The 19,003-nt window shown below is 32.9% G+C and overlaps 2 protein-coding genes and 1 long non-coding RNA gene across 3 annotated transcripts; all 3 read left to right on the forward strand.

Moving 5' to 3' along the window:
• Positions 1-8,572: 8,572 nt before the first annotated feature.
• Positions 8,573-10,720, forward strand: LOC145333619 (uncharacterized). The gene has a single exon (XM_080178785.1). It carries the CDS (start codon positions 8,634-8,636, stop codon positions 9,741-9,743), a length of 1,110 nt encoding a protein of 369 aa, XP_080034911.1. The 5' UTR covers positions 8,573-8,633; the 3' UTR covers positions 9,744-10,720.
• A 1,115-nt stretch (positions 10,721-11,835) lies between these two features.
• LOC145334415 (uncharacterized) lies at positions 11,836-13,004 on the forward strand. Its single transcript, XM_080179867.1, has 2 exons — positions 11,836-12,713; positions 12,771-13,004. Exons 1-2 carry the CDS (start codon positions 11,889-11,891, stop codon positions 13,002-13,004), a joined length of 1,059 nt encoding a protein of 352 aa, XP_080035993.1. The 5' UTR covers positions 11,836-11,888.
• Positions 13,005-17,227: 4,223 nt separating this feature from the next.
• Positions 17,228-18,853, forward strand: LOC145334341 (uncharacterized). Its single transcript, XR_013884813.1, has 3 exons — positions 17,228-17,285; positions 18,412-18,493; positions 18,738-18,853. It is a non-coding gene; the product is annotated as an uncharacterized LOC145334341 (long non-coding RNA).
• The last annotated feature ends 150 nt before the right edge of the window (positions 18,854-19,003 follow it).

Below are 19,003 nucleotides of genomic sequence, written 5' to 3' on the forward strand. Positions count from 1 at the left end.
GGAGTCACCACATTTTACCCCCCCCCCCCTTTACAATAACAACAATAAAAAAATCCTTTTTATATCCTTATTAAATATTTTTATGTAATATTCTAATTTTTCAGGTGAGGAAATAGTGTTGCACCAGTCAGAACTTTGTCTTTAGAGAGTTTTAGATAAAAATCATAATATATAGGTAAGTAGTTTTAGTACCATTGTAAATCTGTGATTTATTTGTGCAGGATCTATATTAATTTAGCTTCTCTAACATTGAATAGAAAATTATAATTCTTATTCTCAAAAATTAGGAGTATCTACTTGATAATTGTATTACAAATAATTGTGTTCTTATGTATACATCATATAATAACAATTGATTTTAATATTTTAAATTATTTAGTATCAGACATAAGACTTGCAGTAGATTACCTATTATTAAGTATTATGGCCAGGGTTGTCGAATTGGGCACTTTTTTTGATATTGGGCGGCCCAATTGCCCAAAAGGGTTTTAGGCGGGTTTTGGGCGCCCAAAAGTGGTTTTGGGCACCCTTTTTGGGCAAATGTCGTAAAAAGCATATAAAAAGGACATAAAATAGCCTAAAACCATACCTAGACTTATTATTAGAATTTTAGAAATAAAATAGCCTAAAACCATCTCAGGTACTATAAAGGCTCCACTGGAAAGGAGAACCATATCGGTTCAGCAGTTAGCGAAATCCTTCTCTAGACACAAAAAAGCTTACTAATTTATTATTAACTAGCGGGTACGGCCCTTGAGGCCTCTAGGGGCACTTGAGGAGGGGAGAGTCAAATTTGATAATCCAATTTTATTATTATTATATTAGATTTAAAAAGAAAAAGTAAAAAAAATTGGGGGGGAATATTTTTTTTTGGGGGGGGGGGAAGGGGGGGTGGGTTTCCTCCCCCCCATTTTTATTTTTAGTTTAAAAAAATTTAAAAAAAAGTTTTTGGGGGAGTGTAATTTTTTTCTAGGGGCGATTTCTCTTAGGAGGGTGGTGGTACCCTCCCCCAAAATAGTTATAAACCTTCCCAGAACCTATGAGAAGCTACCCTGTTAAGGAGAACCCGATCGGTTCAGCAGTTAGCGAGATCCTTCGGTACAAACACACAGACACACATCCTGTTACTTTAGTATAAGTATATCACCCAAAAAATAGGCCCGCCCCCCCTCTTTTTTAACCCCCTCCCCTTTTTCGCTCCCCCTAAAAGGGGGGTGCCCAAAACTGCCCAAAAGGACCTTATATTGGGCGGCCCAAAACCGCCCGCCCAAAACTGCCCGCCCAAAACCGCCCGCCCAAAATGACAACCCTGATTATGGCAGGTGTCCTATTTTAATACCATTAAATCAATATATATTATAATTGTAAAGAATTAGTGAGTAGATACTTTTTATTATTTAAATCATATAAGTTTACTATTTCAGATTTGTGACTGATGCCACTGTAGGAATATCAAATATTTATAATTATATAACAGCATAGAATAATGGATAGTGAAAAAGAAAAGAACTCTTGTTAGATTTGTGGCAAAACATTTAGTACTGTTAGTAATAGGGACATTCATATGAGAACTCATACCCAAGAGAAACCATATTCATGTGAAATATGTGGTAAATCTTTCATCACAGCTCAAAATAAAGATACTCATATAAGAACACACACAGGTGAGAAACCATATTCATGTAATGTGTGTGGAAAATCATTCTCACGATTATATAGTAAAGCTATTCATATGAGAACACATATGGAAGAGAAACCATATTCTTGCCAAATATGCTCCAAATCATTCACCACAGCTCAAAATAAAGATACTCATATGAGTACACATTATGGTAAGAAACCATATTCATGTGATATATGTGGTAAATCATTCATACAGAAAGGAAATAAAGACACTCATATGAGGAAACATACTGGAGAGAAACCATATTCATGTCAAATATGTGAGAAATCATTTACTACATCTAGTGATAAAAATAAACATATTAGAACACATACTGCAGGTGAGAAACCATATTCATGTGAAATTTGTGGAAAATCATTCACCACAGCTCAAGGTAAAGGTTATCATATGAGAACCCATAATGGTGAGAAACCATATTCATGTGATTTATGTGGAAAATCATACACCACAGCTCAAAGTAAAGATACTCATTTGAGAACACATACAGGTGAAAAACCATATTCATGTAAAATATGTTGTAAATCATTCTTACAGTCAAGTCATAAATATACTCATATGAGATCACATAGTGGTGATAAACCATATGTTTGTAGTGAATCATTTACTACATCTAGTAATAAAAACAGACATATGAAAACACATACAGGGGAGAAACCTTATTCATGTAAAATTTGTGGAAAATCATTTTCAGAGAAAAGAAATAGAGACAGACATGTTAGGAAACATATTACTGGAAAGAAACTAGACACATCTGACAAGTGCAGTAAATCATTCATGGATGTTAATAAACATAATACTTTACATAAGGACAACTACGATGGTTTACTATCAACAATGAAACCTGTTTGTGTCAAGCTAAGGAAACTTTCACCTTTAGAAATAAAATCATTGTCTGAAATAGATAATGAACACAGTCTTGATTCTATTAGTGAAGAAGAAACTCTTGATAAAGATCCTGTCACAATTCAGATAGATGGAACAATTACAACTCTTGTAGAGGAAACTAAAGAGAAAGATCTTGATCATAAAAATACAAGATGTGAAATTAGTGACAACAATATTAATATTAATGACAATGATATTGATAATGCCGAGTTAAAGGAAGATGAGAAAACTAATATTTCTCAAGTAAAAACAGAAAATGCTGAAATAGAAGTTGAAGAAGAAGATTTGGTGAAAAAATATTGGGAAGAATTTACCTCCGATTTACCTGAATTTAAGGGAGAAAAAACTCTTGCTAATGATTTTCTCTCTATTAAAGAGGAGCCTGCTTTCATTGACAAAGCTGATGCAGATGTTAATGTACAAGAAGAAGAAACTGGTGATTATCTCTATGATAGTAAAACTATTGATAAAATTGACATTGAAGACTTCAAACTTAAAGAACCTGATGTTTAGTTAATAATCTATTTGAATCTGCCTGTAAATATTTGCAGGCTGGCCACAAACATACTATTTCCACTATATCCACTATTTCCACTATTTTTGCATACTATGCAAACTATTCCAAAAAAATATGCTATTTCCACTATTGTCCAAAATTGCATACTATTTCCACTATTTCTTAGGATTTCAGATAAATCTTCAATTTTTAGGTAACTAAAACAAACTGATTTTTTTGATCATGAAAAGAAAGCCAAGTAGCAGGTTTCATCGCATTTTCACAGTATCTTTTCTCCTATTTCTAGTCCCTGCGGGGGGCTCTAACCCTGCGGGGCAATCATTAACACTTACCTAACCTAAAATAACCTATCAAATGCTACTGTGAAAATACGGCAAAATCGCTTCTTTATTTTTTTTTAGAAATGTTTCCAGAAGAAAGTAGTCTTTCAGTTCAGATTGTTGTACCTTTATTGAAAGTTATTGGTATTTCTACATTCAATGTAAAGATTTTTTTTAAAGATACCAAAACTTGGGGTAATTAGTGACACAACCAAAAAGATTTCACCCAATTATCTCTAAAACTAAGGGAGTAGCACCCAAAATAAAATTGCTGGTATGTCGTGTCACGTGTGACGAGTCACCACATTTCTCCCCCCCCCCCTTTTGCAATTAGATGATAGGGTTGATTTATCAATTACATAACACTTGTTGCTTCGCCCCTCGCCTCAGGAAAATAGCTTAAAACCAACCAAGTTTTTTATGAGCTTAGCTGAAAAGTATAACCGATTAGGACCAACATACTTTTGGCTTTAGAAAAACAAACTTACCTACTACTTATATTATAGGATAAAAATTAAACTAAAAATAATCGTTCATAAAATTGTGGCTAATCTTCCTTTGAATCATAATTAAATCATACTGACAATAATTATAAAGTATCTAACGGTTTCGGACATCATATAATGCAGTTTGAAAACAATAGGACAACTTTAACATACCTAAATTATCGTCAAGAGCTATCCGTTACGTACGGACGGACATACATGAGAACCTATTTATAGAAAAGCAGCACTTAAAAAAACTCCCAGCTGTAGTAAAGGTAAACAATATACTGAACATAACCTGTCGCGACAATATATTGACGTAAAAAGTATAAATTGAACATACACAACTTGAAATAGCGCAGCTACTGTCTATATGAAAAATGTTACAAATGCTACGTACTTTCTAATCATAGAATCAATTGTATACTATTGGAATGTGTCGATCTACTTTAAATAAATATGCCATATCTAGTATATCAGTTTTATTTCAGTATTTAGTGTTATCGCTGCGCTACATACTTTTGGACCGGATTGTCCTATATATGAACAACAAGGATGACAACATCCATAAGTAGCGAAGCACAAACAAATAAATAAGAATTTAGATATTAGTTGTTTAAAGCATGTATATTAGGAAAAAATCACGAAACCTTTTCAACATTTGTTTTTAATTTCTTAATATTTATTGATATATTAATATGACTGACGGTCATAGTAAATTACACACTGGATGCTTAAACCAACGGGAAATTTAATTTTGATATATTTAACTACAAAATTTTTTAAAAGCGGACCATAAACACCAAAGATAGGAGGAAAAATATAAAAATAGCCAAAAACCTTCAAAAGGCAGTCTGACCGCTATTGATGTTTTCTTGAAACGACAGGAAATTTAATTTTGATATATATAACTGAAAAACTTCGGAAATCGGGCCATAAACACCAAAGGTATGAAGAAAAATGTGAAAAATACAAAAATAGCCTAAAACCTGCTTAAAGGCAGTCTGACCGTCATAGTTGTTTTCTTGAAACGACAGGAAATTTAATTTTGATACTATAACTGAAAAATTTTTGGAAATCGGACCATAAACACCAAAGATATGGAAAAAATGTGAAAAATACAAAAATAGCCTAAAACCTGCTAAAAAGCGGTCCTACCACCATTGATGTTTTATAGTTAATTGTGCTCCTTAATAATGGGAATGTTGTCTAAAAATTTCAGCCTTTTATCTTTTATAGGAGCCGAGAAAATCACGTTTCCCCCAAACTAAGACATACGGACAGACGGACATTTCAAATTACTGATAGCTAACCAACATTTTAAGGCCCTATAGTGTTTTAAATGCCTGCTATTTCATACTATTTTGTTTAAAATGCATACTATTTCATACTATTTTTAAAAAAATTTGCATACTATTTTTAAAAATTTTACATACTATTGCATACTATTTACTTTTTTTTTGCATACTATTTTATACTATTTTGAAAAAAAGTTTGTGGCCACCCTGTATTTGGTTTCACCAATTAAGTTTTATAAGCTGTAATATCCATTCTTGTAAATTAGTTTTTGTTTTAAACATTACCACGCAATAAAAGTAATTTCTTGGTCTTTAAGCTATTGATTTGATTTATTTCTTCTTTAGTTTATAAATGAAAGCTTTTTTTCTTATCAATTCTAGTTCCTTGAGAGATTTAACATTTTTCATAGTTTTTTTATGGATAACATTTTACCATATTTTCTGCTTGAATAATTTTTTTTAATGATTTTGTGTATTATTTGTATTTTTTTAATTATGTTCAATACATAGGTTGGATATGAAATTGAATTAAGCAAGTTCAAAATAAGTTTAAAGTTCAAATTCATTTGTATTTCATGTACAGATCATACTTTACATGTCAAAATATAATTTTTTCAGAAAAATACAAACTGTATTGAAATGAATGAGGAATAGGAACTGTAGATTTACTGTAAAGGTTAGTAAAATGTGCTTATTAAACATTTTACAGAATGTTGGATTTTTTCCCAATAGAGTTTCAAAACTCTATCTTAGGCTTACCTCATACGGAAGGAGTTGCTGTCCATGACATTCAAACGCCATGGTCCAAAAACCCATGATAACCAAGGGGAGCCTTTTCTGTCCAAACACCCGGGGTATTAGGTTAAGCAGAACCCATCAGACAACAAACTTTTTGATTGCACAACCTTTGTCTGAGAAGTCCTAACTGTGCATGGTAATGAGTTGCGCATGTTTTGGGCCAAGGGTTTTCCCCTACTCTAAACATTAATGTCTCGCACCTGACATAGTAACAGAAGGAACCATTTTTAACGTCTTTAGTTATGACACGGTGTTAAGCCAAGATTCGAACCTATCACCTCCCTGACGACGAGCAAGTGCGCTATGTGTTGAGCCATGGTCGCAGGATTATTCTTCTGTCCCTTGTAATTGTATACTTGCTCTTTATAATAAAACTCTAAATAATGAACTATTAATTTTGTAACATTTGGTTTTTTAAAATACTACTTATATAGGTACCTACTAATGAATAGATAGAGATAAAGCTATATGAAGATATAAGAAGATAATATCTATCAATGTCTTCTTCTGTGCAGATTAATATTTTTAATCACTTTCATAATATTACATGCAACTAATGCTTTGGTTAGATAAAGTATTTCTTATCACTACCTTTTTCGCTATTGCTTCATCCTTTAATCACTTGAACAAAAAATATTTATTTCTTATCATGGTAGTGATTAGACATAAACAAATTACTTTCCTTTCGCTCGGAGAGATTTAAAATTTTAATCAAAATTAAAATATCCTCCAACAAAATCCGCTGTAGTGAAAATTAAAAAAAAATAATGATTCCAAATTAAAATGTTCAATGAAACAAATATGTATTTATTCAAATCATCACACAAATTGTCTGATTCAGCGTGAAATTCGTCAGCAGTGGGGCTAAAGGAACATATTAAAGTTGCAAACACTGACCCAGTAAAAGATTTTGTTAAATTCTCTTCAATAGCACAGAAATTAGGATTTACCTTAAGGAACACGAGAAATTCTAAAAAAAGTTTCTGATAAAAATAAAATTGTCTCAAATGATTCAAATTGCCTAATTTGGCATTTAATTCTATTGAAATATTTTTTTTTTATTTGGTTGGGGTATTTCTTCTTTTTGGTGGGTTTAGGGGTGTCCAACGTCGCGCAAAAAATAGCACAAAAAAACACTACAGGAGCAGTAGCTTTGAATCGGTTCAGTGTTTACTGAGATCTTAAGCTTAATACAGACGTACAGATATTGTTTTACTTTGTATTATAGATTTTAATGGTGTATTTTTATATTAATATATTAATCTTTTTCAGACTCTTGTAGAAATATTGTTAGTTGTACAAATCAGAATTGAGGTCTACGAATAAGTTTTCATTAATCATCTTTGTATAAGGTAAGTATTTTTTATAATTGTAGCATTTCTAATATTTTGCCATAAACGTTTATGTTCTAAGACTTCCAAACAGGGCAGTTGCTTTAATGGGGTACAACATAGGGAGGGAGGGGATAATGGGTTGTTAATTACACTAGTCCCCAAAGACTTATAAGAACGTGGTTCATGTAGTTAAGTAAACAAGCATCAAATGGTAGTTTTGTTGGTATGTACCTAAATTTATCAGCCATGGTCTTATCTCTTTACTTACATACCTTTGTACAATGTAAATTTGAGATAAAAGGTAACCGAACTGGCGAATTTTTTTTCTCACCCTTTTCCAAAAATTATTATCATTTGAATCATTCATGGCAAACTTTTTATTTTAATTTCTTTATGTTTTTTGGGTGTCCTATTTTAATACCATTTTGAGCAATATACATTACAATAGAAAAGAATAGAAAAAATGAATAAGTAAATACTTTATCTATTTAAAAATAAATGAGTTTACTATTTCAGATTTGTGACTTATGCCACTGTAGGAATATAAAATATCTATAATTATATAACAGAATAGAAAATTTAAATCCACAAAATGTAATGCTGTTATATTATCAAGTTAGGATGAAATAATGATAAACTGTGTATGAAAGAATCTAGCACTATATTCCATTTAAAATCTTATGATACATTTCTTGAGAATTCTTTTAAAAGTACCTAGATTCATTAATTCATCTGGTACTAGAAGTGTATAAATGTTTATTTAAAATTAATATTAAATCATATTTATGTACCTATTCATTTAATCGTTTCAGGCCGCTGAGTAAGAACTGGGGTCACTAAAGAGTTGCAGAAAAATATTAAGTATTTTTAGTACTATTGTAAATCTATAATTTATTTGTGCAGGATCTAAATTTCTATAGCTTCTCTAACATTGAATAGAAAATTATAATTCTTTTTCTCAAAATATTAGGAGTATCTACTTGATAATTGTATCACAAATAATTGTGTTCTTATGTATAGCAATGAAATACAACCATTATATTATAACTATTAATTTGTTATTATTAAAATATTAAATATCGGGCATAAGACTCACTTATATAGTCATAATGATTTAGTATATTACTTACCATTAAGTATGGCAGGTGTCCTATTTTAATACCATTGAAATAAACCTAATTCATAATAGTAAAGAACTAATATGTAGAAAACTTTTTTTTATTTGAAATCATATGAGTTTTTTATTTCAGATTTGTGACTGATGCCACAGTAGGAATATCAAATATCTATTATTATAAAAGAGCATGGAATAATGGATAGTGAAAAAGAGAAGAACTCTTGTCAGATTTGTGGCAAAACATTTAGTACAGCTCAAAGTAGCGACATTCATATGAGAACACATACAGGTGAGAAACCATATACATGTCAAATATGTGAGAAATCATTTACTACATATAGTGATAAGAATAAACATATGAGAACCCATACTAATGAAAAACCATATTCATGTCATATATGTGCAAAAACGTTTTCACATTCCAATAGTAGAGACAGACATATGAGAACCCATACTGGTGATAAACCATATTCATGTAATTTTTGTGAGAAATCGTTCTCACAATCAAACAGTAGAGACATACATATGAGAACACATACAGGAGAGAAACCATATGCCTGTAATGTATGTGCTAAATCATTCACCACAGCTCAAAGTAAAGATACACAAATGAGAACTCATACTGGGGAGAAACCATATTCTTGCAAAATATGTGGTAAATCATTTACCCAATTAGGTACTAGAGATAATCATATGAGGACACACACAGTAGAGAAGCCATATTCATGTGATATATGTGGAAAATCATTCTTAAGAAAAGGATATAAAGACACTCATATGAGTAAACATAGTGGGGAGAAACCATTTTCATGTGAATTATGTCAAGAATCATTCTCACAAAGGGGAAATAGAGACACTCATATGAGAAAACATACTAGTAAAATGAAACTAGATACAACTGACAAGTGCAGTAAATCATTTCTGGATGTTAATAAACATAAGACTGTACATAAGTACAACTACAATGATCTACTATCAACAATGAAACCTGTTTGTGTCAAGCTAAGGAAACTTTTACCTTTAGAAGTAAAATCATTGTCTGAAATAAATAATGAACTCAGTGTTGATTCTATTAGTGAAGAAGAAACTTCTAATAAAGATCCTATCATAGTTCAAACAGATAAGGATGGTAATGCTACAAATGTTTTAGAGGAAACTGAAAAGACAGATTATTTTATAAAAAACGAAAAAAATAATATTTCCAAAAACATGATTTGTGAAAATTCAAATGTTGTAGAAGAATCTAATGCATTTAAATCTTTTAACTGTATCATTTGCAGTAAAATATTTTTCATGATCTCCTAAATATTCATAAATATGTTCATCCTTTAGTGAAAGAGAAAAGTAAGAATATTGAAGAAACTTGCAAAGAGAATTGTATCTCTGTTAAAGAGGAAGATGTTGATATTTATATAAAAGAAGAAACATCTGGTGATTATCTATCTGATAATGAAAATATTTATGATAAAGACTCTTATGACAATATTGATAAAATTGATATTGAAGAATTTAAACTTGAAGAACCAGATATTTAAATTTATTAACCTTGTAATTAGGGTTGGCAATCCGAATCTAGAATCCGCCCAATTTTTGGCCAATTTTGGAATCCAGAATCTGTCTTTTTTATAGTGGATTCGGATTCTTAATTGTTAGGCTAAAATTAGCATCTTGAGTTTTTTCTTTTACTCCCCACCCCACTTTGAAGGCAATGATCACCTCCCCCCCCCTCCATCTCTCCCCACCTTCACCACCAAAAATGCAGCTTTCGATTCTTCCCAGTACCTGGTATAATTTAATTCCTTAATTTATTTTTTTAGAAGCCTTTTAAAATATTGCTAGAATCCGGAATCTAGAATCTGTCAACAAAAAAAAGAATCCAGAATCTGCAGCAAATACGTTTTATTTTTGTGCGGATCCTTGTAAGAATCCAATTCCAAATCCAGTTTAAACTTGGACGGATTGCCAGCCCTAATTGTAATTCCACTATATATTCTTTTAAAAATGTTATCATGTGTTTTAGTTCAAAATATTGAAATTTTGCATTCCTTTTTCTTTTCTTTTTAGAAATTAATTTTCATTTTTGAAATAGTTTTTCTCATTTCATGATTTGAAATATTTTGAGAAATATATATTTATGAGAAATCAATCAAATTTTCTCTATGTTCCTTATTTTCATGCTGTGCAATAATGTTTTGCAATCAAACTGTATATAATAATATAATGTTGCATAAATATATTATCTTTTTATTGTATGCTACTATCTTATTTTTTAGATATAAAGAATGAAATGAATTAAGGAAAGTAAGAACTGGAGGAAAATTAATCTTTAGGTGAGTTGATTAATTCAATTATAACCAGAACAAAACTTAATTTTTATATGCATGTAAGAAATTTAAATTTGAAATGTAGATTAAAAGGCAAAAAATTTAATCAAAACTAATATTGTATATATTCCTATTTTATAGCTATACTTCTGATCATTAAGTAAAATAATCGTTTAAATAAATGAAATCTATTTAGCAACACAAATAAAAACTTTATAAGCAATACAAAAATATCTTTATTATTTAGGAGGTGACTGTGTGTGTATCAAGATTTATGTTCTAATCTAATAATAGGAGAGATATAAAGGTAATATTTACTAAACAACAACTTCTGATGTTCAGAAGAAATCAGTAGTGCTAGAAGAATGGTTATTTCAGGGTAAAAATCGTCTAACCGACAGTTAATTTAAAAATATATAAGAACTATGCTTCTAGCCCTACTATAGCATAAGTTACAACAGTTTTTGTTAGTTTACTCAAATGGACTGATAATATACAAACAAGGGGGGAGGCGGAAGTCTGTAGTGTCCTAGATTTTTAGGTTTTGATAGATGATTCAAAAACTTTGCTAAATTACTTAGACGGACATACAAATGACAGGATGTAGTGTCCTAGATTGATTAGGCTTTGTTAGATGATTTTCTTATTACAATTCTTCTAGCTATACTAGTGCCAAAGTCAAAGTTAGACTTTTTTGCTCACTTAGACGGAGAAATGGACATTAGTCAAATTGTTTGAAAAAATATTCTACTGAAACAGGTGTGGAATTGTTCTGAATATATTTATCCGAAGCAACAGCTTCCCTTACTCCTACTTGGTTGTTTTTGCATTCTTTATCCTTCTAATTTAGCCTAAAGACACCACAAATTTGTAAAAGTCTTAAATTAATCCTGAAAAATATGGGAAAACAACTGAATGAAAATTGCTGATACTAATAATGAGTAAAAGCAACCTCAACTTCTTTATGGTAAACCCCTGCAAAACTTATTTCTTTTTGGATTTTTTCCTGTATTCTACTTTACTGTATTGATATAATCTTCAGCTGATTACTTTTTGAATTTCAGGTTTGTGCCTGATGCCACTGTAGTAATATCAAATATCTATAATAATATAACAGCATAGAATAATGGATAGTGAAAAAGAGAAGAACTCGTGTCTGATTTGTGGCAAAACATTTAGTAGAGCTTATAATAGAGATATTCATATGCGAACACATACTGGGGAGAAACCATATTCATGTGATATATGTGGTAAATCATTCTCATGGTCTAGTAATAAATATACTCATATGAGAACTCATACTGGTGAGAAACAATATTCATGTGAAATATGTGAAAAAGAATTCATTTCAGCTCAGCATAAAGATAAACATATGAGAACACATACAGGAGAGAAACCATATTCATGTGATATATGTGGTAAATCATTCTCACAGTTATATAGTAAAGATTTACATATGAAAACACACACTGGAGATAAACCATATTCATGTGGTATATGTGGTAAATCATTCTCACAGTCAAGTAGTAAAGATTTACATATGAGAACACATACAGGAAAGAAACCATATTCATGTGGAATTTGTGGTAAATCATTCTCACAGTTAGGTAGTAAAGACAGACATATGAGAACTCATACCGGTGAAAAACCATATTCATGTAATATATGTTGTAAATCATTCATCACAGCTGAAGGTAAAGACTACCATTTAAGAACACACATCGGAGAGAAACCATATTCATGTGAAATATGTGGCAAATCATTCACTACATCACAGTATAGAGATAAACATGAGAAAGCACATAATGACAAATATATTCACTTACAGTCAACAATGAAACCTGTTTGTGTGATGATAAAGAAACTTTCACCATTAGAAATTAAAGAAATGAGTAAAAAATGTATTAAAAATAATGACAATTATTCTAATATAAGTGACAACAATACTAATGTTAGTGACAACAATATTGATAATCCGGAGGACTTGACTATTATTTCTCAATAATAGTCAAGTCCTCTCAAGGATTCTACATTGGCCGTGTCTACGTCGCGAATCCACCTTCAACTGCAACAGCAACAACATCAGCACCAGCAGAAGAAGCCAAGAGCCAATACCTACAATCTCCCACTCAACCAGCAATTCATCGTCACAAATGCTTCCAGTGGCTTTTTTCTAACATCCAAGACAATGTGGGTCACACCACAGCTGAATCGAGTTTTTAGTTCACCTGACAAAGAATAAGACACCACCAGCTGGTCTTATTCGGCTTCTTCTACTCATAGCTGGCATCGAGCAGAACCCAGGTCCCAAGAATCTTATATCGTATGCTGTAGAATGCTGTAAATGCAAAAAATGGCTCCACATCAAATGTTCTCAACTAAAATCATCCAATGAGAGAAAAAAATACCCCAACTGGATTGGACCATGCTGCATGTTCACCCCCCCTCGACACATCCCCCGCCCCTCCCCACCTCCCCCACGCCCCCATCGATATCAACGCCACCCCCGCCCCCGTTCTTCCCCCCTTGACAACCCTCCCCCACAACAACATCACTCTCCCCCCCACAACAACCCCCCGCCCCCCCAAAACACCCCCCCGATTCAAAACAACACTGGCTCCCACCTGAAAGTGCTTCAATATAACATCAATGGCATTAACAACAAGATTGATGAACTCTTAAACTACATGGAGAAAAAAAAGATACTTATTGGCGCACTTCAAGAAACAAAACTCACTGGTAAATCGAAGCTCAAGAAGACACCAAACTACACCCTCATAAGGAATGACAGAGGTACCAACAAAGGAGGTGGATTGGCGTTCCTTATTCATAAAGACGTCAATTTTAATTTAGTACCTACACCTCCCAGCCATGAAAGAGATCAACACTTGGAATCTTTAACCATCAGTCTACCAAGTAAAGACAACAACAATCTCTTCATCAGAAATATATATATACCACCACAAAGCAGTTGCCAACAAAACTACAACCCTCCATTCAACAACCTGTTTGATAACCTGGGCCCTTCATCGCTAATACTAGGTGATTTCAATGCTCATCATGAGCTGTGGCATACTGAAGCTACTGCTGATATCAGAGGTAGACTCTTAGTTGACTCAATATCCAGCCTGGATTTTGGCGTCATCAACGAAGATCAACCAACAAGAGTACACAGTAATTCATCAACTGCTCCTGATATTAGTATAGCGTCTTCCAACCTGATACCAACCACCAACTGGTATACAGAAACTAAAATGAGCTCTGATCATCTCCCGATCATCATAACCATCTCAGCTGAACTCTCTAAAACCAACACTCAACACAATACCTACATTAACTTCAATAAAGCAGACTGGCCAAAGTTCAAGGACTTTACAGAAAAGATTTTTTCAAAAGCCAAGGAGGTCAAAGATGTCCATTCAGCAGAAAGATTCTTCCGTATTACAGTTCTAAACGCGGCCAGAAAATTTATCCCAGCCGGAAGAATCCCAAAGACCTTCAATGCCCTCCCAACAGAAGCTGCCAGATTAATAGATGAACGAGATGACATTAGAAAAACTAATCCTGCTGACGATAGAATCCCTGATATGAACAAGAACATCAACACATTAATAAATGAACACAGGAAGGAAAAGTGGAAAGAACATCTATCCAATTGTCAAGCAGGATCAAAGAAACTGTGGAAAACCATCAAAAACCTAAATGATCAACCTGTACAACCTGATAACCACGGCATTAGTTTCAACAATAAAACTACCAATGACCCCAAGGAGATGGCTAATCATTTCAATATGCAGTACACACCACCATCAAATACAAAGCCCAACAAGGCCATTAGAAACATCTTGAGGCGGATGAAAAAGAAACCAAGTGATCCAAGGATCCTGTTCACCACCTCTCAAACTGCAGCTGCCATCAAAAAAGCCAAAAACTCCAAAGCTGCTGGACCAGATGGCATATCACCCATTATGCTTAAAAACTTGGGCCCAAATGGCATCAAGTTCATGACCATCATTTTCAACAAGTGTGTCTTCACCTCCATCATCCCGAGCATTTGGAAAGTTGCAAGAATCATCCCCCTTCTAAAGCCAGGTAAACCCATAGACCAGGGAACAAGTTTTAGACCTGTTTCTCTCCTGTCGCCAGCAGCAAAGATCCTAGAAGCGCTTCTTTTACCATCCATCACTGCTTCAATCCACCTGGCCGACCACCAGCATGGCTTTAGAAAGGGACGCTCAACCACCACAGCACTCCAGAGCATACTAAACCACATAAATGTAGGACTGAATAGAAAAAAACCTGTACATAGAACAGTTTCAGTGGCCATTGACTTATCAAAAGCATTTGATACAGTAGACCATCGCCTTCTCCTCAATGACATAAACAACCTTCCACTGAATGGCTATGTAAAACGTTTTCTTTGTTCTTACCTGAGAGGCCGCCAGACCTACGTGGTTTTCAGAAACTCTGAATCCACGTACAGAAAGGTTAAACAGGGGGTACCACAAGGAGGGGTACTCTCCCCAATACTATTTAACCTTTACATGTCATCTATGCCCAGCCCACCAGGAAAGATTAAACTAGTTACCTACGCAGATGACGGAAACCTGCTTAATTCCGGCCCAACTGTTGAACCACTGGTCGAAGAATTGAATTCTTACCTGTCAGTACTCAACAACTGGTTCAAAAGCAGAAACCTGTTTATTTCACCTTCTAAATCTTCAACAACATTATTCACAACAGCTTCAAATGAAGTCAGCACCACCCTCGACATAATTATTGATGGTGAAACAGTTCCAACTGTCAAAAAACCTAAGATCTTGGGCGTTACTTTTGACAACTTGCTTTCCTTCAGACAACACGCTACGGATATGAAAACAAAACTTCAAACCAAAAATAATGTGTTGAAAGCCCTGGCGGGCTCCACCTGGGGGAAAGAGAAGGAAGTACTTGTCACAACATACAAGGCTATTGGACAATCAGTCCTTAACTACTGCTGTCCAATCTGGACACCTTCCCTAAGTGCCACCTACTGGAAAGGTCTCCAGACAGCCCAGAATGCCGCGCTACGTGTCGCCACAGGCTGTCATTTAATGACAGACATAGACCATCTGCACCATGAAACTAAGATCATGAAAGTTAAGCCACATTGCGATATGCTTAGTCAACAGTTCCTGCTGGCCACCCAGCAGCCAAATCACCCCAACAGAATCAATCTGTCTGACCCTCCACCTCCACGTCAAATGAAAAATACATTGGCCTCTTCATTTGGTGATAAAATTAAACAAATATCCTACCCAGATATGTCTCCAGAAACATACAAGAAACAGCTTAAAAATGTCCATACAAGTTGTGTCCAGAATGAAATTTCAAGCATGGCAAATAACAAGGTCCTAAATGCCGCCCCCCCAAAGATCTCAGACTCTGAAAAGGTCCTACCCAGAGAAACAAGATCCACCCGTGCTCAACTGAGATCTGGCTACAGCAACTACTTAAATAGTTACAAGGCCCGAATTAGCCAGAATCAACCTACACCCATCATAGACACCTGCCCTCACTGTAACGACGCATCGCACACAACTAATCACTTATTCAGCTGTAGGAACAATCCGACCACACTCAATGTCAGAGACCTTTGGTCTAAGCCACAGGAAGCAGCCAGATTTTTGAACCTGGCAAGAAAAGACGATGATCCAGGCTGAGCTGAAAGGGCTAAAAGAAGAAGGAGAAGATTATTTCTCAAGAAAATGCTGAAAAAGAAGAAGAAGATCTGTTGAAAAAATATTGGGAAGAATTTACCTCAGATTTACCTCAAACTAATGAAGAAGAAACTCTTGCTAATGATTCTCTCTCTATTAAAGAGGAGTCTGTTTTCGTTGACAAAGCTGATGCAGATGTTAATGTAAAAGAAGAATACACTGGTGATTATCTCTATGATAGTGAAAATATTGATGAAATTGACATTGAAGACTTTAAACTTGAAGAACCTGATGTTTAGTTAATCTATTTTAATCTGCCTGCAAATATTTATATTTTGTTTCACCAATTAAACATATACTCTGTAATATCTATTCTTGTAAATTCTTGTTATATTGTATTTTGTTTTAAACATAAGATTATTTTTAGAAATTCAAAGGAACTTGTTGGTCTTTAAGTTAATGATCTGATTTAAATCTTATTTAATTTAATTGTAAATGAAAGCTTTTTTGTTAACAATCTTATTTCCTTGTAATTTTTTAACATTTTTCATACCTAGTTTTTTATGTTCCATATTTCCTGCTTAAATGAATTTTCTTAATGATAGCTTTAATTTTGTGTATTATTTTCATCTATTAATTATGTTCAATACATGTGTTGGATAGGAAAATTAAATTAAGCAAGTTAAAACTAAGTTTAAAGTTCAAATTGATTTGTATTTCATTAATGTACAGAACATACTTCATATGTTAAAATATAATTTTTTTCAGAATAATATAAAATGTAATTAATGAATGAGGAATAGGAACTGTGGATTACTGTAAAGGTTAGTAAAATGTGCTTATTAAATATTCTCTCAATAGAGTTTAATTAGGCAAAACTCTGTCATAGGCTTACCTCATACGGGCGGAGATGCTGTCCATGACATTCTAACTCCATGATAACCAAGGGGAGCCAAATGTCTCCTTTTCTAACCAGAAACCAGGGGTATTAGGTCAAGTAATACCCATCAGACAACCAACCCTTTGATTGCACGACCTTTGAGAAGTCCTAACTGTGCATGGTAATGAATTGCGCCTGTTTTGGGCAAAGGCATTCCCCCTACTTTAACTATTAATGTCACGCACCTACCTGACATAGTAGCAGTAGAAACCATAATTTAATCTTTAGCTATGACAAGATTCGAACCTATCACCTCCCTGACCACGAGCGAGTGCGCTATGTGTCGAGGCACAGTGGCAGGATTATTCTTCTGTCCCTTGTAATTGTATACTTGCTCTTTATAATAAAACTCTAAATAATGAACTATTTATATTGTAATATGTGTGTGTATACATGTTTAGTTTTTTTTAATACTTCTCATAGAGGTACCTACTTATAAAGCGTATATAGATATAATTATAGATAGAGATAAAGCTATTTATAGATATAGAATTATAACTTCTATCTATACCTTCTTGTGTGTAGATTCAGTTTTTAATCACCTTCTAATCCATTCTTTATTTCCTAAAAAAATGTTCATTCCTTGCCATGGTGCTTAGTGATTAGAATTAATAAAAAAAACTTTTTTTATGGTAAACATATTTTAAGTATTTTTTTCTTACCTCTAGTGACTATTTCGCTCACTGACAGATTTAGAGTTCTAATATAATGCATGAGGGTCTTAATTAGAAGATTTGGAATTATTTTTGGAGGATTTTTAAAATTGATTAAGAACCACGGAGAATGTAATGGATTGTTCTTCCTACAAATTTAGCAATGATTTTTTTTCTTCCATAAATCCAACCTGTACATGATAAAATATAGTTTCACTAATAATTTCTGTGCTACATCCATCTTTTCGAAAATATTTAAACAAAATCTTTTTTTGCTGGATCATTATTTGTCTCTACTAAAGATATCTTCTCAGAAACAGCTGCAATCTCTTTTTTATGTTAATTTAATTATTTCAGCCTGCTGAGGAAATATTGATGGTTGTTTGTAACAGTCACAGCTTAGGTCTCAACATAAGTTTTTTATTCATCTCCTTTATTGGTAAGTTTTGTTATTAGTGTGACCTTTCTAATTTAAATTTATAATTCTTTAATAGTATTTCTCTTTTCAATAATGACTGTACAGAAAATCGAGAATTTTCTAATTTTAATTTTCTAATTTACTAGTTATTAGCTAAATGTATAAAGAAAATATTTTAATTCAACATTGAATTGTGGTCTTTTGATAACATTGAGATAAAAAAAATTTAATAATAACAATTAATTATTTAAGTTTACTATTTCAGATTTGTAACTGATGCCACTGTAGGAATATCAAATATCTATAATTATATAACAGCATAGAATAATGGATAGTGAAAAAGAGAAGAACTCTTGTCAGATTTGTGGCAAAACATTTAGTACAGCTCAAAGTAGAGACAGACATATGAGAACTCATACAGGTGAGAGACCATATTCATGTGAAATATGTGAGAAATCATTCTCAAGATTAGATAGTAAAGATACTCATATGATAACACATACTGGAAAGAAACCATATTCATGTAAAATT

This window comes from Acartia tonsa, chromosome 12 (genome assembly GCF_053477335.1).
Source record: "Acartia tonsa isolate MP-2025a chromosome 12, ASM5347733v1, whole genome shotgun sequence".
In the NCBI taxonomy this organism is placed as follows: Eukaryota; Metazoa; Arthropoda; class Copepoda; order Calanoida; family Acartiidae; genus Acartia; species Acartia tonsa.